This window comes from Haliotis asinina, chromosome 10 (assembly GCF_037392515.1).
Source record: "Haliotis asinina isolate JCU_RB_2024 chromosome 10, JCU_Hal_asi_v2, whole genome shotgun sequence".
NCBI classification, from domain to species: Eukaryota; Metazoa; Mollusca; class Gastropoda; order Lepetellida; family Haliotidae; genus Haliotis; species Haliotis asinina.
The window spans coordinates 50,659,410-50,687,088 of NC_090289.1; the positions used below are offsets into that span (position 1 = coordinate 50,659,410).

Here is a 27,679-nt window from a genome sequence, read left to right on the forward strand (position 1 = left end):
TATGATTTGAATATAACTGCGTCCACAAAAGCATGCAATAAGGACAATAACAACAAAAACATTTCTTCTACGGGAGCGGTCACGCACATGTAGTTTACTTCCGGTTTTCCGGAAGCGTTGTTTGGTGTTTGTTATCGAGAGCTTGAACTGGTGAATCATGACACAAGATGCAACTTCACAGATATTTTCTTCATTTCAAGATTACATAAACGAAGAGCAAGAAATTCGCGAGGCATGACACAAATTACATGAATTGTTTCATTGTTTGCTGAAGTTGAAAATTCGATTTAGTAAATAGTATGAATTGGCAGTGCACATGCACTTTCCCAGCTTTTGTACCTTTCTCGTCTGTTCAGTTTGAGTCAAAGTATACAATGTATGAAACAAGGCCAGTCCTAAACCTCGAGACGGTCTAAATTTCTGACGGACGGTCTAAATTTCTGACGGACGGTCTAAATTTACCTCTAGCCAATCGAATGGTCTGATAAGAAGTTTCTATGTTCCATACATCTGAGTAAATTCACAGTGTCTTGGTGTCAGATCTGGTTAAGTCCATGGAAAGAGTTCCACCCGTGCCAGTCTCTTTTCACATAGAGTATGTCCCCCTTTCCCGGTACAAAATTTCAACACTGAAATAAGTGTATTGATTGGGTTTTTTATACCTGTTCTAGTTTGTTGAATATATATTTAGGGTCAGGTTCATGTCAGTTCGTAATTTTGGCGTTTGATTGGGGTATGGGAGGAACTCTTACCACACTGATATATAGTAGATATGTTATATGGTCTTTGGTACCATCCAGTTGTAATCCCTACTTGAAATGTATTCTATACATTATAGTTGGGGTTAAGGTTTAGGTTTTTTTACATAAAAAACATAGGCCTATAGCTGTAGGAATTGAATTTGCTGAAAAAATAAGGGATTACTGTCCAAAATCTTTCCAAACGGAATGCCAAGGAACCACTAATTTTAGTTTGTTAGTGCATGGACACTTATAATATTAATTCTACATTTGGGATGCATAGTTAAAAGCTTTTTGACTGAAATATTTGCGACTAAAAAAAAAACCCAGTTAATTTTAATCTGTTTATATGTTATTCTTATACATAATCTGCTGTAACTTGTTCTGTTTGGGTTTGTGTGTCAGTCGCAGTTCCCATTGTGATAAAAATTTCAAAACTTGTGTTATGTCATCATGGTATGTTTGGGTATTCTTACTAATATGAATTATTCACAATTAATCAATGTCTACAAGCACTACATTTTAGGTACTGATAAATGCATTTGTTTACAGGACATCAGATCTCAAGTAAAGGATATTGAACAAACAGCCAGAGAAATTCAGACCTTATTACAGTCTGTCCATCAACAAGATGGTATCAAAAGCAGTAAGTGTTGTGATCAGAAGAAAACTGGTAATAAATTCCTCTTGTTATATGACATGCTATACTGTGGAGCAGTAATAATACTGAAGGTTAGAAGTGTAATTATTCAACAAGGTGTCAGTGGATCATATTATTTGATGTAAGCAAGCCATGACAGACAATCATAATATGATTGTATATATCATGTGATAACATGGTGGTGCTGAAAATGACTGGTATAAGGTAACACATGGTGCCATCAGGATGGAAATTAAAACCCATAGGCCTTAGGCAGGTAGAAATTACTCAGAGCAAATGAAGTTATGATTCTATATACCCTTTTGCATTTTGACATACATTGTAAATTGGCTTTTCCATGAAACTGCTTTGGGAAGTCAGTACAGGGACGTGTAAGTTGATATATGGGTATTAAATATTGGAATGTATGTTATGGCACATTAAAGATTGAGATGTTAAAAGTCATCTTATTTATATGGACTTGTAACCTTTGGCAACCTTCTAGTCCTGTGTGTTTTTTAAGTTAATATCTGTTCCTGAAGTAATAAGGACAAAATGTATAGTAACAATCCCACTTTTAACTGAAGCCTAAGAATAAAGTAAGTTCATGTGATATCATTATTTCATGATGCCTTTTGTCTCTGTTATTACTCATCTGAATTTGAAGAGTGTTCTTTTTTATGCTTCACAAATCCAAAATGGGAATGTGACTCATGTGTTGATGTAGTCAGTAATTCTGATGTAATTGTTGCCATGTAGTCCCAGCAGTATGTGAAAAAGCAAGGGAGCGATTTGGAAGTGTTCGAGAACAGTTCAGTAAGCTGTCCAAGAAGGTGCCTCAAGATCAGTATTATCGGTTTGTATACTCAACATGTCCCTTTGTCATGCTAGAAATTTGTGATTATGAATTGGAATCTCAGTTGTAAGTCAATACAATGAATTTGAAAGTTGTGTTCCGATGATCAAAAATAATGAAAATTCCAAAGAAGGATTAAATTTAATTATCGTTTGTAAAAAAATATTTTTCTTAATCAGAATTTTGTTTTTTTAGTTTAACACACTTGTATGAAGTAAACTAACCATAAAATTTGATGAATATTCATGACCATACAGCGTAAAGTTGTGTGCATTGTATTCATAGTTTTGAATTTATCACTGTGGTATATATCAGTAAGTAATCAGTTAATGAAAGATGACTGTAAGCTTTGTAAAACTGTAAGTGCTTGTATTGTTTGATTATAATTCCAGTGTCTTTCTTGCATTTCATTGCATGACAGAATTGGTTATAAAAACATTAATCATAAAAAAACCCTGAGGAAAACACCTCAAAATTGGTGATTGCATTAAAAATTTATTTCTTTCGATTATTATTGGTAATCGTTCACCACAAGTCTTCAGATAATCAATGGTGGATTTTGTTGCTGATTCCCAACACTAGTTTCATATGTGCAACATTTCAGGCTTTTGTTCCATAACAAAGTAACAAACTTTATAAAAGTTGAGTATTGTTCAAAACAGCATTATACTCAGCTTCCTCACTCACTGTCTCATCTTAGCATAACAATGATAGATTTCTGCTTTTAATATCATCATTGAATCATGCACCATCAGTTAGAGTTTGGCTTGTTAAAGGAAAAATTGTTGGCACATACAAGTATTATTTCAGCCATATTGTGACTGGTCACAACAAAGGCTAGGCATCTAGTGGTGGTAAGTTACATGTTTAGTCTCCAACCCTTGCACAGATAGCTTCAACGCTTCAGCTAGATCAATAAGTCAGTCGCTTATGTCTTAGACTGTGTTTTTGAGCATAGATTTCCTGCCTGTTTCAGATTTCATGACCATTGGAGATTTGTGAGTCAGAGGCTGACTGGTCTCTCAGCATATGTTGTCTATCTGGAGAAGGAAGCTCTGATATCCAGGGAGGACTCTGCAGCCATGCTGGGAGGTGAGTCCTGTCATTGACATAACAATTAATAATATGGCTGCATCAGCATTATTACAGGTATTCACTGCTGTGATAACAAAAGTCATGGATCTATTGATGAATGACAACATAAACATAAATATTGTATGCTTGTTGATGAATAAAGTTGCTTGTCAAATTCTTTTGTTTGTTAGCTTTCTGTCTGCTTGTACTTGTACAGTGTATGAAATAGCGTCTGCCTCGCGGCCCGCTGCGTGCTAGTTATGTGGCGGGCTTACATCTTTATTTTATAGCTGTCCCTGTGTGCCAATTCATTTTCCAAGGCTACACTGACCATTTACCAAGTATTTTACCATGTCATTGACTACAGAAAATATTTCGGAAATGATTTACAATTGTGGTAACTAGATGATGTCTGCATAGTTCATGATCAATCAAAGTTCCATGGATCAACCTACCCATTTATCCAACACTAAACGTGACTGGTCTAGAGAACGCTTTCAGCCAATGAATAAGGTCTTTTTTCTGATGGCAGTAACACTTAATGAATAAACAGTGACCATCAAGTCATGGTTTCATTAAATTTGCTTCTGCACACGATTAAGTTAACCTTATTACAAGTAATTCCTTAATTACTTTCTTTTCACGCCATATCTCAATTTCCTACATTTAATACAGGACTGGTAATATGTTAGCAGGGCCAGCAACATTTTTGAGTTATCAGCCCTGTGGGCTCCCTGTCTATTAGTAGGAGTTTCATACACAGCTTGTTGGTACATTAAATAAAGGGAAACATGACAAGTCAAGGCATTAGGTTTTTGTGTGTCACAAGTTGAGTATTCTTGTTTCAGTTAAAATGCAGCGAGGTGATGGTTTCCATATAGACCTTGACGACTACCTCATGGGCTTGCTACAGCTGGCCAGTGAACTGGTGAGTTCCAGGGGAGGGAGAAGAGGGTTGGGGTCTCTGGCTTTCCCACTGATCTTTGGCATGCTACTGCTAGCCAGAGAAATGGTAAGTTCCTGCGTTTGGAGAAGGGGGTTAGGGCGTCTGGGCTTCCACACTGACCTTTTGCTTGGTTGAGCTGGCCAGAGAAGTGGTGGGTTCCTGGAGTGGAAGAAGGGGTTAAGGGTCTGTAGTCACATCAGTCTGAATGTATTCAGTGATTTGAGTTATGGTGCATCATGATGCCAAGATAAATTGGCTTGCCTTCTGCTACTTTGGTTGTGGTTCGGGATTTAGCTTCGCATCTCTTGTAGCAGAGAAAGATGTACTTTGTGATGGGCATTGTGATTCTGCTGGAATATTGCTGATGGAAATGTTGGATAGCATACACTCTCCCACTTTCTTCATTGTTTTACATCATACACTCACTGCTCTCTTTCAGTCTCGACTAGCAGTGAACTCGGTGACTGCAGGAGATTATGGGAGGCCTGTCAGAATTGCCCGATTTGTGGGAGAACTCGATTCAGGATTCAGACTTTTGAACTTGAAAAATGATAGTTTGCGTAAAAGATTTGATGCCCTGAAATATGATTTGAAGAAATCTGAAGAAGTAGTGTATGACTTGACAATTCGAGGACTTGTGCCTCAGGAACAGAAATCAACCGACAAGCCAACAGAATAATGGCCATCTAGAGGTGGTTAACTCCATGATGTGACAGGATCAGTCAGGGACCCAAGGCCTCTCAGTCTTAGTAGCTTGCCACCAGTGCCATGTTCAACATAGGTACATACCACATTTGCTGTCTTCGTATATCTTGTGGAGTCTTAAGGACGTTTTAACCACAACAATGATATGTCTATTTTCAAGGTGAGATGACAGCCTGTGCTCATGAGATGAACTGAGAGCACTGAGTTGTTGACACTGCAGCAGTTTATTTCAAGGTGATACAACCACAGATGGTTTATGTTGATGAACTCCTGAACTGAAATTGTTTACAAAGAATTATTAAAATTTATTTCTTGACTGTTATATATTTCCCTTTGTTTAAATTCTGTTAGAAGCAGCACTGCATCTATCGTTTGTCAGGTTCAAACTGTTTTACCAGACTCTTCTGCCTTCTGCAACCTATACTTGTTGTCTTAGGCATCTCAGGCGATCAGGTTGTCAGGCTCTCTGATTTAGTTGACACAAGTGATCATATCTCAAATGATTAGATCCGTGTACATGGTGTTTATCACTGGATTGTCTGGTTCGGACGCTACAGACCATCATATAGCTGTGATATTGCTGAGTGAGAGTGATACAACAAAGAAGTAAATAGAACTATTTTTCGACGCTTTTTATTATTCAGCTAAATTGCCAGTCTTTCACTCAGTGTGGAAATGTTCAACACACACGCACGCACGCACGCACGCACGCACACACACACACACACACACCGGTTGTTTTCTGAAACAGTAGAGATATAAATTGAAAGGACGCCAACGGCAAGATCAAATGGTCTCTTTGTTACGATTTGCGTTATATATGTCCTGAGACTTGTAGTCCCTGATGGATCGACCTTTGTCCCGAATGGTACACTGTTTTTGTGTGTGGTATCCATGTTATCCATTTTCACAACCGCACGCACGTAGGCAAAGACGTCGTGAACGCGACCTAAAACCTAGTTTTACATCTTGCATACGTGTAGACTGCTTATAGTACGTACGTAGCTTACATTCAAAACATTTTGAATATAATAAAGAATGACACAGGAAACTCAAATGCTTGAAATATATGTGATTTTGATTGTAATTATTCCCAATATCAATGCGTAATGTTAGTTTAAAAGGCTTCTGGAAAGACAGAAAGATCATGGAGACATGACATCAGGTCAGACCTTCATGTGACTGTTACGTATCTGCTTTAAACCGAGACAAAGAGGATATTTAGATCTGATTTCGTGTACTGGCGTCGGTTTATTCAATATTTAATACTCAGACGGCATTAGCCGCGTTTTTAATACGACACCTGAGACCTGACTGGTATGTACAGATGGAAATAAGCGAGAACCACGGTTGCCCAACAGCTTAGGCGCAGATTATGATTCTAAGAGTGCAGCTGAAAATGAGAGCTGTTTTCCGGAGCCGTTGCGTTGAACCGATGTGTTGAAATGGTTCCCATTGTTGCTTTGGTGTATTGAATAATGCTGAACAACACAATTCTATTCAACTTCAGGTATCGCATATATACTACGAAAACAAAGTATAGGAACACTCTAACATTTGCTAGTCGTGTAATGGATAAACTCAGACGTGGAGAGGTCGTTTATACTGTAAGGTAAATGCAAATGTTTGTATGCTTAATGGACATTCATCGGACATCTTAGAACATCCAGCGAAACAACTGACTTAATATTCTTTGAGTTTGAGTGATATGAAACTGATTCTGAAACGGGAAAAAAACAAGGGCGCTGAAACACCCTATGCAGCTACTGTCTGTAGCCTTTTTTAGAGGAAACGTTGCCACAAGCTGCATGGGAAGTCCGCCTTGCACATGCACTGACACGTACTAGCAGTTGTGTTTGGTCTTTTCAATCAAACATATTGCTGCGGTGTTTCAGCTCCCTTGTTTTTGCTGTTTTTGACAAGGTTCCATTGGACTCAAACTGGACAAATATTGAATCAGTGGCTTCGCTGCATGTTCTAACATGTCCTTCAAAGTGCCCATTAAGTATAAAAAAATCATGCATTTACTTTAGAGTATAAATGAACTAACAAGTTCAAGTTTCTATATGACTATCAAATCCTAGGGTGTAGTGTATATATGTGATTAACCAAAAATTGGGTACTACAAATTGGTACGTTTCTGTATGCAGAGATGTATCACAAACAGTCAAAATACATGAGCCTACCCGGTATCCTAAGCGACAGAAACGTCCGTATTTCTCAGCCCCAAACCGAACCCAATCCCTTTTACAGGTCCGGTTTGCCAGTGAAAATGAAGCGATTAGACTTGGGATTCAGAAGAACTTTAGTAACGTGAAGGTAGTACTCTCGAAAACAAACAAGAAGGCACAGTCATCAATATCCCCCACATTGCCTCCAATTTCAGTCTAAGTCACACTTGTTGCCAGGAAATATTTTATTAAGAGTATCCAAACTATCAAAGGGCACTAATACACCACCAGATCTATCTATGTGCCAGGTTTGGTGAAGAAATATTGAATGGTTTTTAAGTTCTGCTCCGGAAAAGATAACTGTGCACGGACGGACGAACGGGGTGCGTTTTAATACCCCCGCAAAACGCGTTGCAGGGCATAATGAGGCAAAATCCTTGGTGTTGTGTGTTCCAAGAGATGAGTGCTCCCCATGCAAGTGATGAAACCGCTGAGACCCTTTAAGATCTACGTAAGCATATTTTTTCATCAGAAAGAAGGCGACTAACTGGATCGAGTTTTTCCACATCGTTGATCACTCGATTGTCTGGTCCAGACCATCCTCGATATCTCCAAGGTATACGTTCCGATAAGTCTCCACTAAACCCTGGACGCATCTACGGCTCTGCCCGATAAATTTATTACCTCCCTTCGCTGGCTCCGCCCTCTCACAGTAGCCAATCAGCTAGGCCGCCGTTAACCGAGCTTGCCAGTGTCAACAAAGGCACCGGTCGCAACTGCGAAGGTTTGCTCGCAGTGCGTCCCACATTTTAGAGAAATCATACAAACAAATTGACAGGTCCGAAACTTTAAAACGGCATATGCAAGAACGCCTTCTACCTCTTCCAGACAACCTCTGCATGGTTTGTGTTGCCAAGTATAATCGGTTAGATAATTCAAAAAAACGAAAGTGAGTTGTGATTGGTTCGCTGAACTTCCCAGCGTAGACACCTGAGTGGATCAAAAGACAGTCAAGGGAGGTAACAAATTTATCTGACAGAGCCGTAGATGCGTCCAGGGTATAGTGGAGACATATCGGAACTTATACCCTGGAGATATCGAGGATGGGTCCAGACACGATTATATACAGACCGCCGCCACCTAGCTGGAATATTGCCGAGTGCAGTGTTAAAGGGGCACTGATGCGGAGCGAATAATGTTTCTCGCCAACGGTCAAATTACGAAACAAAACCGCAAATTGGTCAGGGCCCGCTCCTTCGACCGTGACGGACAAGGGAACTGGGCTCCTGTCCATATTAGCAGAATTTCTTCACCTAAACAGTCAGGAGGCCGGATGCCCATCATATGCCATTATTTAAAAATATCCATGGTATTCCTTGTCTGATCGTAACCAAATATCCCAGCAGTGTAGTTCTTTTCGGATGCTTGGATAGTATGCTTACTGATCCAGTTTGATCCTATTTCTGTGTTTTTAACCTCGATATTTAATCATGTCACATGAAAATATGATGTCTACAGGCACGTAGCAAGCCATTTGTTTCAGTACGGAAGATTGCAAAGCTTTATATTTAGGTAGTTTGAGTGTTGGTTGAGCTGTGATAGCAAATAGCATACGTAAATTTTGGTAGCTATGGTAGCTACAATGGTTTATTATTTATGATAATAAAACACACAGTTGATTTATTTGAATTCGTAAACAAAAAAAAACGATGACCTTCTCTTTGGTAGAGAATTCTGAAAATTGTCTTACGTAAAAAAAAACTTATTTCACTTATTTACCAAAGTACACAGCAAATGCCTGTGTGTATTCCTTATGTAACGAAATTCCGTTGGTATCCTCAAAACAGTTTCGGCCCATAAGTGTTTTCAGGCTGCATGCGACACAGAGATTACATCTTTGGAACTTTATTTATTTATTTATTAGCTACGATTTTACATTCTGCAGAAAGTCACGTGGATGAACATAGCAGGGTGTTGCTACCCCAAACAAGTGTACTTACTATCTGGATAACTGGGCCCTTAAGCAATAATCAAATGGCAAACCTCAACCCCTAAAAGAACGACTCACTTTGTAGTGCTGGTAACTGTGATTGTAGGACCTTAACAATTGTGGTTCTTTTCAGGAGTCTGGCAAAAAATGTCAATACCTGGTGTAACTAACCTCCGCCATCTGCAGTAAACGCCTGACCCTTCTCCCCATTGACGGTATTCCATAAGACGATGAATTTGACGTTAACCTATTGCGTTCCATTTTTGATGGGGCATGTTCCAGTACATCAGTTTGTATGTCTGTGTCGTATTCTGCGGACCCGTGAAGGTCCGCGGTAGAATAGGCCTTCGGCAGCCCATGCTTGCCATAAAAGGCTTGTCGTAAGTGGCGACTAACGGGATCGGGTGGTCAGGCTCGCTGACGTGGTGGACATATGTCATCGGTTCCCAGTTGCTCAGATCGATGCTCATACTGTTGATCACAGGATTGTCTGGTCCAAACTCGACTATTTACAGACCTCCGCTATATAGCTGGGATATTGCTGAGTTCGGTGTAAAACTAAACTTACTCGTTTTCTGCGAACCATGACGTCTGGGATTGATGATCTCCCTGGAAGAGTTCAGAGGACGGCCATCAAAAGTCGGTACAACAACCCCTTCATCGGCGTCAGTGATGTGCCGTTATCCATTCAGATTGTGTGACCATACCTATTGCTAAACATAAACAGTGTTGCTTACTTAACATTTTCCCACGTGTGTGATAATGGTCAGTATGGTTTAAGGACAAAGAAAGTTTAATTTGTCACTGAGATTTTCGTCATATCATAAAGGTGAACTTAGTGCCTCTTTTGACATTATGATATGTTACCAGCATGAAAATATATTAACAGGGAAAGTTTGATAACATAGTTACCATCGTAATCCAATACTTATTCTAATATTTCATACCAATACGTGGATTTTGGGTGTAATTTGTAGTTGACATGAAATCATATATGTCTAATAATGTTGATATTTGTTTGAAAACATTCATTTTTAGAGAAATCTTGATGCATGCATGCTTACTAATCTAATTTAAGAGATGAATTGCATGTTCCAAAACATCAACTCCACATGTGGCACCAGAGTATTCACGGAGTTCCTGACGTGCTTGTTGAATATTCGTGAATTGTCACCATATTGTTTCCAACATTCGTCACGTAAAACATTCACGATAACACATCAACACAGGCCACCCTAGCAAAGTCTTCTTCTGTTAGCGAACAGCAGTCTGATAGTAAATCGCACCACGGAAGTGAACCAATCAGAGAGGGCGTTGTATATTCATGCCATAAAGACAAGCTAATCACAGTGGACGTTATGTTTACGCACTTGTCTGCTGCTTGATCAGGGCTTGATCAGCTGACAACCATGATAAATATAGAGGAACTGGCCACTATTACGGTTCATTAACAGTTTATAGCGATCGTGGACAATCGGTACCCTGACACTTCATCTCGGCCGGCTACCTACACTTCAAAATGTTAAACGAGACTTTGGGAAGTGAATATTTTGATTACTTGCCGAACAATCCTCTCCGCGACCCATTCAGAACGGCATGGGTGCACATGACTGACAACTACACAAAGTTTCAAATCGCGACATGGGGATCTCTGCTTGTCCACGAGGTAATGACATCATAGGGTTGTCTTTTTTCTTCAGTGTTACATTTTCAAACCAAATGCTGATATTTTTCTATATTAGAAACAGAATGTCATTTTGATCGTGCGATCTCGACTGAGTTGGGTTGAAGCAGATGGATTATATGGTATCACGCTGATCACGTATCTGACAGCAGATAAAGTCATTATCAAAAATAGCAACAATATCTGTATTAGCAATATTAATCTCAATGCTTTACATTATGGTAACAGTTCCCGTTCCCTCATCTCAAATAATATTTATAAACTCATAGTCATATATCGCCGAAGTGTAACACAACAATTACTAGAGGACTCCCCAAAATAAATAAAATAGTTAAAAAAAAAACGTCACTAAATACAGTATATGGGGCTGAACCACTTAGTGTTACCTCTGCTAATCTTAGGAAGAGAGAGTATAGGGGAACGGAATGAACTTTTTCCATATGTTTAACTATATTAGCAACATTAATCTTTATACTTAATAGTGAAAACCCTCCACATAAATATAAGAGTTTTATGTTTCTGTGAAAACTTGTCATTATTATTATGTACAAAGATAAATATTGCTAATATTAGGTTTTACTTCAGATACAAGTAGTGAATTAAGTCTCTGTGAGATATTTTACCTGGAGTGTTGGTTTTAGGCTCTAGGTTGGCATTATCTGGTTAGATCAATGTTAACACCCACTTTTGATGGTCTCTTTTAGGTGGTGTACTTTGGCTTGTGTCTACCTGCATTTATCTTCCAGTTTATTCCCTTCATGAACAGATACAAGATCCAGTCAGTAAGTGCCTTCCATACATCACCACATTTTGGTTCATCACGAACGTATCAGGCTCATGGCTGTTGGGTTCATCCTGTCACTCACTCACTCACTCACTCACTCACTCACTCACTCACTCACTCACTCACCCACTCACTCACCCACCCACCCACCCACCCCAATATGTACCCTTACAGTGTGAGTCGTTGATCACATTTACTGGATTGTGAAGTTGCAATATCATGTGAATAACAAATGCACAACATCTTCTGTATGATAACTTTCTGTTGGAATAATCATGGTAACACATTGTTATTCTTAAATGCCCTTCTGACGTACTCTTTTATTCTCTTTGCAGGACAAACCAGAGACATTTGACAAGCAGTGGACATGTCTAAAGCTTATTTTGTTCAGTCATTTTTGTATACAGGTGAGTGTCCTCAGTGACTGACTCTAATAATATATGTTTGATATTCATACAAATAGGATACATATCACCAACAGGAGGTAACAAATATTAATATTTGCTGATGAATATAATAACAGGTCTCCGGTTGATGTATTATTCAGAGAAAAAATTAATATGAATAATTATTCACGAATACAATATTGTAGTTATTTGGTTGATGCACAATATGGAACCCCTGTGTGTTGACATGTTGACATAGTGATAACTAGTGATCTGACATGACACTCAAATTAAGTATGTAATAGACTATCAGTTCTAGTCCACAGTACCATGTGCAGCCTTTGCAAACTAACATTACTTGCACTACTGCAAGGCTAGTACTTATTCCATTCTTGCATATCTCACTTTAATAAGGACTCAAGTAAAATATGCACAATTAAAAAAAATGTAAATATTCATTTATATTCAGTTCTGGTGACCATGAATAACGAATTGAATTCAAGAAGGGCTATGGTTCGATTCACCGAATATGTGAGTGTATCACAACAGCCTTAGTATATGCGTTCATTCTGTCCTGAAACTTTTTCCAGAGCATCTCTCATAAAGTTTACATGCTAGGTTCACCAAAGTTCATGTACATGTTGATCATTACCCATAGATGTGCCTTTTGCTGCTATGAAGTTTTTTCAGAATGTTTTTGGTGTTTTGTGTTTGATCGTTTTCTCGTTATCTCTTAAAGTTTACGTGTTAGGTTCACCAAACCTCACATACATGTTGTGCCTTTTGCTCTTTTGAAGTTTTTCAGAATTTGGGGTTCTTTTTCTGTTCCTTCGGAAAACACAAAGAAAATAATGTTTCCATAATTATTACTGTAATCAGTACATGGCAAAACTAATATCTGACATGTAGGTAAAGTTTAGTAAAGTCAAGGAGAAAGACTTGTAGAGCTGCTTATCCTTATCACATTATACATCAATATCAGTCATTTCCATGGCCCAAAGTAGGAGGCAGGAATATGTTTTCATGTTTTACTATGCTGACAGCTTAAATAGTAGTAGTTCTGAAATATGGCCATTACTGCCAAATTAAATATGCAGAAGTGTTGACAACTATCCTACTTGACATGGATGCATTCCATCTTGTTTTGATAAATAACATTCATATTCAAGTAAAACACATCTTTTAGGAATTAAAATGATGCATATTTGATTTTGGCGATGGTGATCATTGAATTGATTCATGCAGGTATATAGTTTGATTCACCAAATACTTGAGTAAAATGCAAAGTTGCCAGTGTTAGTCCTATCAAGCCCCTCAGCAAAGACCGCATCAGAAGGCATACAGGCATTTATAGGAGATGAATTCATGTGTCCTGTATGTGTAAGAATTGACAACGGATGCAGTGATATTGATAAGCGCATTCATGTAATGTACAGACTTTTGGACTCAAAAGTCCATATGTGTTTTGTAAACATTTTGATCAAGTAACAATAAGTTTGCTAGTAGCCGGGTTATAGTATCTTTTGCAGTTTAATTGTAACAATGTGATGATCATGATACACAATACAACATGGTAACTGAAGTCCAACAGTGTTACAACATAGTGTTAGTGATAATATTTGAGTTTCTGGGGTCCCCTTTCATAGTGTAGGACTCCTGAAAATTAAGAGTACAAGTCCCAGGGGCCCCCCAAACTCGAGGTAAGTCCTGAATATGAGTGACGGAATATGAGAAGACAAAGTTCGCAACTGTTCATGTCATTTGTTTACACTGACAATTAGAAATCAGTTAGACACATACAGTTTAATGCATCAGACAAGCTTATCATACACGTGCATGTTAACTGAAAGTCGATGTAGAATAGGGTTGTTCTTAATTCGATAGTGGTGTACTGGTACAAGACTGTGTGTATTGGTTTCAGCTTCCCATGATGAGTGGCACATACTTCTTCACGGAGTACTTCAACATTCCATATGACTGGGACAGCATGCCTCCATGGTATGTACAGATGTTACACTTGGTCACAGTACAGGACACAAAGTTATTTTAGTAAATCTAATCATGTTAACTGCAGGCAGAACATCCAACAACCTGATATTGTTTGAAGTTTTTATGCAAGTCACACGATGGTAACCATGGTAACCCGGACCAGGCAAGGAAAAGCTGCATTTGGAAGGCCATCTTCTTGAAAGAAAATGATATTAATCATGTAGTTAGTATGACATCATACCATAATGGCGGAACAGTTTTGTATGACCCAGTGAATTTACAAATGTCCTCATTATGGCATGCTGGTCATTAACATTTAAACATTTTAGTCATGCTAAGTGACGATGCAGGTAGTGTGTTTTTATACTCCAGTTGTGGAGGACTGGGACTACATTCTTACCCAGAATGGTGGAAATGAGCCATGAGTTGTACTTCAGGTGGAATCTGGCGCTGCGTTGTTTCGGCTGTGCTGTCATAGAGGACACTTGGCATTTCTTCCTTCACTGGGCTCTCCATGACAGAAGGGTTTACAAGTACATCCACAAAGTCCACCATTACTTCCAGGTAAGAGTGGTAATTAACTCACTGATCCTTGCAAGTGTGGAAGAGACAAAGCTACATCTGTCAATTTTCTAAAATTTGAGGGTGCTTTTCATGGGGAATATGGTAACTTATATCAGAGACCTTCTGTTATATGGGTCTGCTTATATTAAACTGAAAACTTCACCTTTTGTGTTTAGGTGTTTTGAAGTTTACATTCAGTAATACTTTCTCAGCAAGCATGGCTTCAAGCTTGCTCACAGTGTTAGCGAAACCTTGGGACCTAGGATAGGAAGGAATCCCAGAATCCCATTGCTTGTGATAGCAGGGAACAAAATTCAGAATCTGTGGTGGGGTCATTGGTTCCTATGTAGATGAGGGTCGAGGGGTGGGGAAGGGTTTTTTGACTAATACCATGGTTCATTTAGGCATCATGAGAATGTCCTTTTTGTCCCCAGACTCCATTTGGAATGACTGCTGAATATGCACACCCACTGGAGACAATCAGTAAGTACACAACTGGAATTGTGTTGGAGTCTGACACTGTATTTTGTAAGAATTCATGGGTTGCCAAGCACGGACAATGTTATTTTGACCAGGACTAAACTCATCCTTAAGAGGTGAGCAGATATCTCTTCTTTGTTGTAATGCACTTACAGAGTGAAGAACAACATTTACCCATAAAGATCCAGGCTGGAATGGATCTCCAACAAACCATGTTTGTCATAAGTGGCAACTTACGGGACAGACTGGTAAGGCTGACTGACACATGTTATCATATCTCAGCTGTGTAAATCAATACTCATGATGTTGATCATGTGATGGTGTGGTCAAGACTTGAATATTTACAGATTTAGCTGGTAAAACCATAAAACTGATGAAGATGGGGTGTGTTGCTCTCTGCTTCATTGCAGAATCATGAAAGGAATGAAAGATGCGATTTGTGTCCCTTTTCAGTTCTTGGATTTGGGTTCTTCATTGGCATCTTGACCTTCACCAACCATATGGTGTTTATGTGGGCATGGGTGACAGTCAGACTGATGGAGACCATCGACGTCCATAGCGGCTACTACTTTCCCTACCTCAACCCTTTCCATCTCTTCCCCTTCTACGCAGGTGAGCAAACATCAGTACAGCTTGTTCAGCTTGACAAGAGCTACTCTACATATGCATGGCCCGGGAGGTTGAATGACACAAACAGCAGGCAAAGTTAACTTTATTAAATAGGGAGTAGAGAATGCTGTTAATGTTGCGTTCATGCAAAGAATTCATTCATAAAACTCTTTTAAAGTAATTTAAGACATTGTTAACTATTTCTTAACACTTTGATCTCAAACGGCAACCTTGTCTCAGCTCTTCTTGATGTTGACAGTCAACTGATAGAGGCCCTCCCCTTCACAATAGTAGACCCAAACCATTTGTGACGGGGTCACGCAATGCAGAAGTATGCACTTGATCGGGTCAAGCCGAACAAGCTCTGTTATCTGTGAAGAAAGTTAGACCTTGGAGATAGTTAACATTATAATAACAAGGGGTTGCAAGAGGCCAGAGTCATTAAGAAGGAACCATCATGAACTATCACTAGCTTTCAGGATAGACCTGGTTCTTGCTACCAATGATGGTCATAAATGAAATAAACAGGGGAGTCAGGTTTTGTGACATGTTTCATTGCACAGGATATTACCCTGAATTATTGCTTATGTTATCAATCACTAGATTATTGACGACAAACTTCAGTGGGGCCCAAATACTGAATTCATTTTCAAGAAGTGCCAACAAAGATTACATTTTATGTGTAAAGATCTTTTAATGTTAACCAAAAAGTAATGTTGTTTTATCGTTGTTTTGTTGAGAGTATTTTAACCTTTTCAATTCAGTGTTGGTACGGTTCTCTTAATCTCAAAAGCAAATCTCATCTTAACAAAATTGTTCTTATGGCAACCAAGATTTCTGGAATTTCTGTTTCATCTTTATGTTCCCTCTTTAATGATCGTGCTGTTAATGTCGCTGAGAGAATTTTATCAGATTCAAGTCACATGTTATTCCAAGAATACAATCTTTTACCCTCAGGCCGGCGTTACCAAATGCCCCGTTTTAAAACTAAAAGAGTTCAAAATTCTTTTATTCCATCAAGTATCCGCCATTTAAATGACTGTTGACTGTCAGTCTTTGTTGTCGTTTTACGTATCTTAATCTTTATGTAGTTATTTATGTTTTAACAATCTCTTATGTGTTCAGTTTCAAATGTAAAAAGAATTCCCCTCGGGGTAATAAAGTATTGTCATTGTCATTGTCATTGTCATTGTCAGTACTTCGGCCATCTTGGCTATACTTCAGTTGTTATTGAGTGTGGTGTTAAAGGACATTACACATCTGTGTTAATGCATCCACAGACATGAATTTCTGCAAATTGTTAAAGCTGTGTTAGGCAATAGTCATTACAGAATTACTATGTCTCTTTGCCAGGTGCCAAGTTTCACGACTTCCACCATAAGAACTTCATTGGCAACTATGGCTCAACGTTTACATGGTGGGACAAGATATTTGGCACCGACTCACAGTACAAGGAATACTGTGCCAAGCAGGAGGGCAAGAAGAAGTTGCAGTAGATGTTCATGCTGTTGCTGGAGATGTGTTGTGTCTGATCAACAGGACATTAAATGGACCTGTGATTATCACCTGGTAGTGGAGCCTGGCTGATTCTGGCCAATCCTGGCACACAAAGTGATCTTAATGCTACAGCTATCATAAGTATTTAGAAATTAAACCATAATGATAAGATGACTCAGTGAAAGATGTCATTGGTATCCAGGTCCTTGAAAATAAGACAGAACTGACCACTGTGTCTTGCTTCTACTAGTAACTTCAGAGTGACACGTGACTTTAGCTAGAGATATACAAATTACATATGCTACGTATACACATTGAGAAATGAAACTAAGACAGAAAGTAAGCATCTCTATTAAATGTTGATTAGTAGTGTTGAACCAAATGTAAAATTTTCAAAAGCTAGCAGAAGGATCAATATTCAGTACTAGTGTGCCTTGAAGTGATGCTTGACTCGTCTAATTTCGTATTGTTTTGTAGAACTGATACATATGCATGCACTGGTTACACACTATGTAACGTGTTACTGGCTTCGTCAGTCTTACGAGGTATTAATGTGCTCCATGTACTCAATACAGTTACGAATATTGTGATTGGTTAAAATCTTCAATAAAACATTTACTGTTGTTTGTTATTTTTATGTAAAAGCAAAGGTGAAGTATAAGTTTGGCTGTGAGACCTTGACATTTTAGCTACCTGCTTTGTCAGTCTGATTGAATATAGCAAGATTAATTTGAAACATATTTACATGAACATGCATACTTTCTGTGAGTCCATTTGTGAAACCTGGTACTTGTTTCTAGACTAGAAGAATTACCGGGTGAAACAAATTGTATTGATGTCTATGTTATACAGATGGATGTGGATGGATGTGGAGGTTCACACCGTTACAGGTGCTTTCTGTATGTGAGGATGAGCATGTTTGTTGGTTGAGTATATAATTCAGACATGTTATGGTGATCCCGGTTAAAGTGTTTTTTAATCTGGCTCATGTGGCATCATAAATCTACAGATGCATTGTAGGTTTTAACTAGTCTCAGAGCTACATAGTGCTATTTCATGCCATGATCAGAAGGATGTATTTGTGTTGTTGTTGTAGGTGTGTTTTGGGAATCAATCCTGATGTATTATTAACATGATTCAGCGTTTTCATACGACACTTATCTGACAGACTGATTTCAAAGACCTCATTGATGTGTAAACTGGATCTCAAATATTTCCTTTTGTGACCCAAGAAGTTTGAATTTTATTTGGGCATTAGTTAAAGAAGATATTGAATGAATAGGGAATGTTTGTGTTGAATAGACTTAATTCGACATTTCTGTAGAGAAGATTTGATTTAGTCCCACTGAATATATTGAAAGTCATGATCCTCATTGTTGTTATCATCATCTTCACCATCCTTGTATGATAAGATATCAGTGTTGTTCATGTATACTATTTATTTAACATGTGTATATAAAGTCTGTGTTGATAATAAATAGTACTTTTAAATTGAACAATTTGTTTTATGTTTTTGTACAAATCTGCAAGGTTAGATGGTAACTGAAGTGTTGACTGACTGTGGTAAAACATTAAAGCCTACGCCCTTCATGCGAGCTCGATTCCCCACATGGGTAGAGTGTGTGGTGCCCATTTCTGGTGTTGTCTGCTGTGATATTTCTGAGATATTGCTAAATGATCCACCAAACTCACTAATAGTAAGTCACGTACATGTGATGCGTGTGTGTTCGTATGTTCGTGCGAGAGAAGCGTCGTAAAATATACAATATATGCTGTCACCCCAATGAAAAAAACCCCAACTTTTCCGTTAGAAATTCTCCGTTGAAACAACGAGATTTCCATGGATACACAACTTCTTTGATATTGTGTATCCATGATTCCATAGACCTCACCTTGTTGTTTCATCACACCAACGTCAAAATGGCACTCGAGTAGGTTCAGTCATCTACGTTACGGTGAACGCGCGAAAACTGTGTATAGTTATTACCAGGCCCCCCTAAGTAATTGAAGGAATTACAGCAAATTTGAAGGAATTGCATCTCAAATGTAAACAAACGCAGCCCACTCGCGAAACAATTGCAGCGATATCGGTAGTTTAGCGGTAATAACAGAAACACATCGGCCCTATCGGAAGCAATGTCGGTAATACTGGAAACACGATCGGCCATCTTCGGAGATTTTTCGGTCGCGAGCGGAAACTCACGCAGCAAAACATGGCGTCGTTGGAAGAAGCGCCCGTCTCGGTGAGATTTGTTTTTAGTTACTACGATTACATTGTTATACTTATCCATCTTTGACCACCCGCGTTGAATGCGTTTAGGTATGAGGTGTTGTCGGGGCAAAAGCTTATGTTTTTAGGAAAAGATTGTCACTGCAGAAGAGTGTCACAAGTCATGCCCCTGGAGATTGTTTACATCTGAACATCGAAGTCGTGCCGATGATTACGAACATCATGAACGTGCGCCATGAAGAAGTTTATGAGCCATAATTTTTCTTGCTACGAAGTGCAATTGACAAATTTAAACACATTTTACAAAAAAAAAATGATGTTATATCTGGCGCACGTTCGTAATCATCGGCACGACTTCGATGTTCAGATGTAAACAAACTACAGGGGCATGACTTGTGACACTCTTCTGCAGTGACAATCTTTTCCTAAAAACATAAGCTTTTGCCCCGACAACACCTCATACCTAAACGCATTCAACACGGGTGGTCAAAGATGGATAAGTATAACAATGTAATCGTAGAAACTAAAAACAAATCTCACCGAGACGGGCGCTTCTTCCAACGACGCCATGTTTTGCTGCGTGAGTTTCCGCTCGCGACCGAAAAATCTCCGAAGATGGCCGATCGTGTTTCCAGTATTACCGACATTGCTTCCGATAGGGCCGATGTGTTTCTGTTATTACCGCTAAACTACCGATATCGCTGCAATTGTTTCGCGAGTGGGCTGCGTTTGTTTACATTTGAGATGCAATTCCTTCAAATTTGCTGAAATTCCTTCAATTACTAAGGGGGGCCTGATTACTAAACTACCGCATTTGTAAGGATAGAATGTCCTTTATTCTGTTTATACACCTCCTATCCACCAGCGTGGTTATATCAACATATTTCATGCTGCTTTCGGATAGAAATAACACATATTACGAATGTCAAGTATGAAGAGAAATCTTTCCCCAACGCGCACTTGTTGATGGAAGATCCAGGTATTGGAGGGGTTGTTGACATTTCCGTATCAAAACTAGATTAACAACTTCACTTCACATCATTAATTCATTAACCCCTTTCCAATACCGTTAGGGCAGTGCCTACAGCCACTTTGAAGTTGCTTTGATGCCCTTTCATGTTACGCTCGTCTCCACGTGCAGTTTCTTCTCCGACCATGACCACAAAGCTGCAAATACACCTGTGCTCCAGAAGTCACTGTTTTGTGTACATTTTTACGGTATTTTGCCAAAACAACATCAGCGTATCCAGATTAGGGTCGTGACTTCCCGGCCTCAGTAAGCCTAGGTTCGCAGTTCATATGCTTGTAACAGTCAACCGAAATAGATGTCTGATGGCCAATCTTTCTGTGGCCTGTTAACATCGACACGCTTGTGCTATTGGCCATTGTTTTGTTCAACCCAGTCTATACAGACACTCGAGACTGTCAATCACTGGATAGCCTGTTTTTCCGTTTTTGTAAGGCTGTCGTGACATAGCTGAAATGACTAAGAGGGTCAGCCATTTCGCGTCATTTTACGTATAGCAAAAATAATTAACCGCATCAAAGACTTCACTATGAATCAGCAAATCCACTTGAAAACATAGCAAATGAGATTGAGCCTAAATACCCATAACAACCTTATTTGATTTTGTGGACAAATATTACAAAACATCGACGTCTTAATACAGAAAGATAATGACTTTCTCATTATGTTAGCACACAATATACACCGTCGAATCTTGAAGGACGAACAACGTAACCGAAACTTAAAGGATGAAATAGCAGATGGAACTTGAAGGATGAACTGAAAGATGAACAGCGTCAACAGAAAGATATGATGGCGGCCTTTCGGGCGGAAAGCTGACGGCACCACTCTCATACCCAGAGCTCCATGCGGCGAGCCAGCATAGTATCTCTGCCACAGGCCAGAAAGATGTGACGATTCCTCACATACTACACAGTCCAGTCAACATAATGTACGAATTTCATAACTGTTTTATTTTTGATGAGTCTACACATTTAATTGAACATCTTTGTGAAAATGGTTCAGTTTCACGGAGAAATTATCCTAAAACTTGCAACACTATTTCGATTTGCGTAGCGACCTTTTGTTTAAGTTTGTTGTAAGCTGTTTAAGCTCCACGTGCTGTTATCGAAGCCTAATGGATAACAAACAATGCAGCCGTTTTGAAATATAAATACGTATTGTCATAAACCTTACTGACGCAGTTGCAGCAAAATATTTACATAACAGTTTAAAACATTATGAAAATGTCGTCGAATCGCTTGCCTTATGCCAGTCTCAGCTTATCAATGAATGTGCCCATTTGTTTAAAAACAAGAGGAAAGTCCGGTCACGTGATATGCAAATTAGCCTGTGGCAGTGATGTTATGCGAAGTCATCGCTGCGCCGGAGTGTGTGACGGCACATGATGCCATATGACGTAGTACGCAAAATTGATGACGTTGGGACATGACGTACTGTGTCAGCGTATGCAGAAGAGGAGACGGCGGTGGATAATATTATTCAATCATCGCATCCCTTCCACAAAGGTATTTACTTTGTACGATAGAAATAACACACTTAGAAAGGTTTGTATGCGCGTTGCGTTAGATAATACCATTCTGTCCACAGTGTACGGTTTTCGCCAGATTGCTGATATTTTAGTGATCGATGTCATGAGCAGTTAGGACACGATGGAATCCCATCAGCTGGGTCACCGAGCCTGACGACCTGATCCATCTAGATGCCTCCTACCGAGCCGACTTTCCTTATTATGCTTTGGCCTGAACTCATTTACCACAGTGTCCAAGCATCCGTATCATAAATTGACATATAATAATAATATGTTTGTTGTTTAGCAGCATTCCAGGTAGATGACGGAGGACCTAAATTTAACCCGTTAAACCAATCGCTGATGTTATGTGCAATCCCACCCCCACCCCAGCCAACCCCATCCCCTGCATGCCATGTACAGAATCAATGACACCCCCTCCTTTTCCCATATTTTATAAGCATGAAGTATTAATATTCTATGTACAAAATTGGTAACCTTACTCCTCTAGTACATGTGTACATAATGGATGACCTCCCTACCTCCCCAGAACAAAACAGGTGAAACCCCACCCCTACTCCCACCCTCTCCATTAAAACTTCATTTCCTCGTTTCTCTCTAGGCGTAGGGGACTAGAGTAGTGTTCCTTTCCATATCAGCCATTTGCACCATGGCTTCAACATGTTAGAAACAGCTGAGACATGCAACATTTACCGGATTACCAGTCTCTAAGATGCATAACCCATCTTTATGAACTACTACTACTGCTGCTGCTGCTGCTGCTGCTGCTACTGCTACTACTACTACTACTACTACTACTACTACTGCTACTACTACTACTACACTGTCATTGGTTGTTCTACGTTTTGAGACTGTATAAACCTTGATTACTTTTCAGGGCTTGTCAACACTTTGTCTATGCTAGCAATCAATGACACCCCCTCCTTTTCCCATATTTTATAAGCATGAAGTATTAATATTCTATGTACAAAATTGGTAACCTTACTCCTCTAGTACATGTGTACATAATGGATGACCTCCCTACCTCCCCAGAACACAACAGGTGAAACCCCACCCCTACTCCCACCCTCTCCATTAAAACTTCATTTCCTCGTTTCTCTCTAGGCGTAGGGGACTAGAGTAGTGTTCCTTTCCATATCAGCCATTTGCACCATGGCTTCAACATGTTAGAAACAGCTGAGACATGCAACATTTACCGGATTACCAGTCTCTAAGATGCATAACCCATCTTTATGAACTACTACTACTGCTGCTGCTGCTGCTGCTGCTGCTGCTGCTGCTGCTACTGCTACTACTACTACTACTACTGCTACTACTACTACTACACTGTCATTGGTTGTTCTACGTTTTGAGACTGTATAAACCTTGATTACTTTTCAGGGCTTGTCAACACTTTGTCTATGCTAGCAGACTCTGACATCACGCGTGGCTCCAGACCCCACGCCAAGATGCCTCGCTGTGATAAATCTGAAATAATGTTCCATGCGGCACTCACTCACTCACTCAGCGTCTCTAGAGAGAGTAGAATGGCTCAGGTGATGGCCTCCGTTCTAATCAGTCTGGCTCTGGGACAAGTTGAGAACTTACGAGTATTGCTTTACAAATAAAATGCAATGCTTGTCTGTTGTCTGTGATAAAGATACTTTCTTCCAACTAAGAGAACAGCGAACTACTGTCTACTGCGTCATTCTCCATAGACAAACAGACAACGTTAAGGCATGACCCCCCTGTCTTCTCAGATAGTCGGGATATTTACGGCAACACGTCGCTGATTATAAATCTAAAACGTATGTACCACCGATAAGAAAATTTATTAACTCTGTTTATTTTGTGTTGATAATGCAGACACTGTTGGTTTCAAAAGTGAAAGACAATGTCGACCTAATAACAACCCATGCATTCCTCACTTCGCTTGTTCCGATTGCCTCAAGATATTGTGCGTGGATTATTTCATCGTTTATCAGCCCACCTGTTGCATTAAACTGGCAAGACATGTGTTTCTGTTATAAAAGATGTGATATTAAACTGGCAGCCTTGACTGGGACATTTAAATTGTTAAGCGGTTACAACGTGCGCGTGTCAAGCTAACTTGGGTTACTGTTAGTTCCTTGTTGTGTGGTGCTTGCCGTGGAAGGTGATTTAAGTTAATTGGTTGTCCGTGAGACAGGGATACTACGTGTTGTCGTTGTCGACAGTGTTGGTGATGTTCATAATGCTGACTTATGGTTTATCTTGTCTTGGGTCGGTTCTTTTAGAGCCCGACTTGTTACATTCAATCACTCACTCATCAAATCATATCCATCAACGCATCCACTCGTTACGCTGAATTCCTGGGTTTGATCCTCAGGATGGACACAGTGCGTGAAACCATTTCTGGAAGTCCGTCTTCCTCACTCACTCATTCTAATTATTACAAATATTGTCAGCAGCTTTCTGAAAAACGTCCAATTCGTAAAATAGTCGCGGCCTATTGTTTTCCTAAGAAACATGCAACACAGCGGGGAATGAGAAAGCAAAATAGTTTAATACAGTCTTCAAGCCATCTTATTCAACGACGGAACACGATACGACTGCGATACGACTTGATATTTGTGTAGCGCCGATATCCAGTTAGTTCAACTGCTCAAGGGCGCTTTGTTTTTCCCTCGATCATTGGATGCCCATCACAACGGCACATGGTATTTTCGATCTCAGTTCCCTGGAGACCATACAACTCTTGCAGCCTACCTAATGTGGCTTTCCCATCCTTACGAGGTACCCATTCACATTTGGATGGACTGGGACAGATAGTCACAGTACTTTGTCCATGTCTACCGCACGTTGCTGTACCCGCAACTAGGTGTTTGCACCTATTCGTGTGGCCACCATCTGGTCATCTACCAACGGATTCGTGGGTTCTTCTAATTGCACAAGGTTGTGTACTGCACACTAGGGGTTGTGACAACACTGAAAGAGTCTGCACACAAAGTTGACTCCAAGGTTTTTACACCCGGTCTCAGGTAGGCTCGGTCCCGGCACCTCCATGGTCGCTGGATTAGTAGCCTGGCGCCTTTGACAGCTCGCCCAACGCATCCCGAGTATTTCATTATCTTAATAATGCATGCCTCTTCCCTGCAAATCGACACGGATAGATACAGGAGCACGTGAAGGGGGTTTAGGAGTACCCGAGTCACACCGATGCCACATTGCCTCATATGGAATCTTATGTGTTCCTGTCAGCGTGGTTATGAAACTGACATGTTGGTATTGCGCCTTGTGTAACCTTTACTTCACATGTTCACCATGTCTCTGAAGAAAACCATCAAAAGGACTACATGTGATCAAGTCAGCTCACAGTCACCCCTAGCCTTTGAAATACAAGGATGTTAGCCTTAAAGAAATGTCATATCGTAGCGCATGTGCGCAGGTACGAACATCTATAGGTGACCTTAGCCTCGTTCAGAGAGCTCCTCTGTCGTACAGAAACTACCACCCCCACCCCACCCCCACCTTCTCTCTCTCATCATAGTATTTACATGTCTGAGTGAGTGGGTTTGGTTTTACGTCGCTTTTAGCAATATCCTAGGAATATCAAGGTGAGGGACATTAAGAATGGGATTCACGCATTATACCCATGATGGGTATCGAACCTGGGACTAGCGAATGCTTTAACCACTTGGCTACCCCTCCGTCCCCTTTACGTTCTGAGCATTCACAGTAGTACTTGCCGATAATAACACTGGTACGTCATGTTAAGTCTCTTGAAAATGGGGATTAAAGTCGTTCTGTTGTAAATGCCAATTTTGCTGTCTTTGTGGGAGCAACTTGCTAAGATCTGAACTCATGATGTGGAACACTGGAAGCTCGAATCTTTAGAAACGGTCCCGAATAGCAGAAATATTGTTGAGCGCGGAGGTAAATAACCAACCACGACACATCATATTGTAATACAGTTTGGAACAGGCGAAGGACATGATGAGAAACATTCCTACATGATCTTATTGGGATCCCACAAAGTAACACGCAGAGCAGCAATTAAGAATCGTGCTCACAGGATACATTGTCTCACGTAGAGCACACAGCCACGTGACCATATCACACACAGACAACGCGTGCAGACAGTCGTAGCGATCAACCGCTGAGCGATTCTACCTGAGGAATATGCAGGAAACGGGACATAACTTCAAACAAGATTACTTAATCAGGAAACGTATCTTGTTCAAATGCAAATGATAGATAATAAATACATGTCATTCGTAAGTAGAGTATGGAGTTACGATCTGACGTAACGTTACGAACCGTTTGTGGATCGGGACCGAGGCCTCATATAAAATACGCATCGAACGAAAATGGTTAACCAGTACTTAAACCAACTTCCCAGTGTCACGTCAGTCACAAGAGAGACGCCGCGAAGAACAATGCGAAAGTGTTAGCTGTTCATTCCTAAATAACAAACACTGAAAAAAACCCAGCTTAAACAGGTTTAAAATGGGTTTGGGGAAAAACCGCCCTCCAACGAGCTGAAGGCGTGTCTTATGGGACAGCATGGCAATTCCTTTTCCTCCAAACAAAGGTCACATCGACGGTAACCCCCCTTTGACAATGTATACGACAAAGGGCGTGTGAACGCGCCAACAGCAGGTAAGGTGTCCGTGTCGAATCAGGCCGCTACCTTCCTGGTCAGGTAATGACTGAGGTGGAGAGGTACTCTTCGCATAAGAAGTGGGATTAATGTCAGAGGGATTAAGCGGGAGGAGTGAGTAGTGGCACTTGGACGACTTGTAAATATTGTCATTGTGTATTAAAATCAGTGAAATGTATGTCAAATATTTCACGAAATGTTCCCTGATATGCATGTCTTACTGTGCCTGCTGCATATGGATCCATTGAATGGTCTCCGCGCGACCAATTGTTTTAAGAGCAAACATACCAGTGCTCCCGTCATGATGAAGATATTTAGTGTTTTCAATATTGATAACAACAGATCTTAGTTCTAAATACACATCAGACGACATCCCATGAGGAATTACGTCTAACCTTTGACGAATGTGACCGACCAATGAAATCACTAACAAAATTCGATATTAGCCAGTCAGGAAGCAGTTTTCTCGAGCTGTACAGCAACTGTCTCATTCGTAACTAATTGTCCCTTTCAGTAAACTTAGACTTCACTAAGGACAATATTTTTATTTGTTCTCTATACGGAATTTGAAAGTAAGAAAACTTTCTGGAATGTCTACACGAATGCAGAAATTGTGTGGCAGTATATCCTACGTGATATTCAGTCAGTTTTGTTCCAATTTGTATCCCATTGAAGTGAGAGACAGACGATAATTTCGACGGAATTAGTCATTCAACCCGTAACTGACGCACGGTATACCCCGAGTTAACACAGTTCAACTGTCATTATCCGGCTTCTGGTTCATACGTGACCAACTCATGGTACTCCCGGAGAAGCCTTCTTAGAGATTGCGAAAGGAGCGAGTGAATTGATCTTGTCAGCGACTTCCTTGTCCATTGAAAGTTCCTTCTACGTAACCTGCAATGAAATGAAGATATTTGTTTTGCGACAGCAGCAAAGAAGATATTTTTAAATGTAAGCACTTTTTCCCCGTCAGTTCAGTTTAAGAATTGAATTGTTTCTTGTATATAAGTGCGTCACTTCAATTCCTGAGTGTCAATAATAATTATTTATTGTCATGTGCAAGAAAATGATCGGATGAAACCTTCATCCTTAAAATATAAGGCGAGATAGCTGGCATTGTTTTTAAAAGGGGCAAGGTCAGTGAGTACGTAG

General features: G+C 39.9%; 2 protein-coding genes across 2 annotated transcripts; both read left to right on the forward strand.

Annotated features, from left to right (window-relative positions):
- Positions 1–85: 85 nt before the first annotated feature.
- On the forward strand, positions 86–5,283 carry LOC137297931 (translin-like). The gene is made up of 6 exons (XM_067829923.1): positions 86–232; positions 1,293–1,386; positions 2,140–2,236; positions 3,213–3,328; positions 4,159–4,238; positions 4,696–5,283. Exons 1-6 carry the CDS (start codon positions 158–160, stop codon positions 4,933–4,935), a joined length of 702 nt encoding a protein of 233 aa, XP_067686024.1. The 5' UTR covers positions 86–157; the 3' UTR covers positions 4,936–5,283.
- Positions 5,284–10,480: 5,197 nt separating this feature from the next.
- Positions 10,481–18,611, forward strand: LOC137299173 (methylsterol monooxygenase 1-like). The gene is made up of 8 exons (XM_067831729.1): positions 10,481–10,788; positions 11,511–11,588; positions 11,926–11,997; positions 13,898–13,974; positions 14,403–14,529; positions 14,964–15,012; positions 15,463–15,621; positions 16,972–18,611. The coding sequence occupies exons 1-8, from the start codon at positions 10,642–10,644 to the stop codon at positions 17,112–17,114; spliced, it is 852 nt and encodes a 283-aa protein (XP_067687830.1). The 5' UTR covers positions 10,481–10,641; the 3' UTR covers positions 17,115–18,611.
- Positions 18,612–27,679: the final 9,068 nt, after the last annotated feature.

Bases quoted from the DNA above. Each gene is read 5' to 3' on its own strand.
- LOC137297931 (XM_067829923.1), top strand. From the start codon at position 158: ATGACACAAGATGCAACTTCACAGATATTTTCTTCATTTCAAGATTAC. The intron at 3,329-4,158 runs GTGAGTCCTGTC...TTCTTGTTTCAG, and splicing joins CTCTGCAGCCATGCTGGGAG to TTAAAATGCAGCGAGGTGAT. The intron at 4,239-4,695 runs GTGAGTTCCAGG...GCTCTCTTTCAG, and splicing joins TACAGCTGGCCAGTGAACTG to TCTCGACTAGCAGTGAACTC.
- LOC137299173 (XM_067831729.1), top strand. From the start codon at position 10,642: ATGTTAAACGAGACTTTGGGAAGTGAATATTTTGATTACTTGCCGAAC. The intron at 11,998-13,897 runs GTGAGTGTCCTC...TATTGGTTTCAG, and splicing joins TCAGTCATTTTTGTATACAG to CTTCCCATGATGAGTGGCAC. The intron at 13,975-14,402 runs GTATGTACAGAT...GTTGTACTTCAG, and splicing joins TGGGACAGCATGCCTCCATG to GTGGAATCTGGCGCTGCGTT.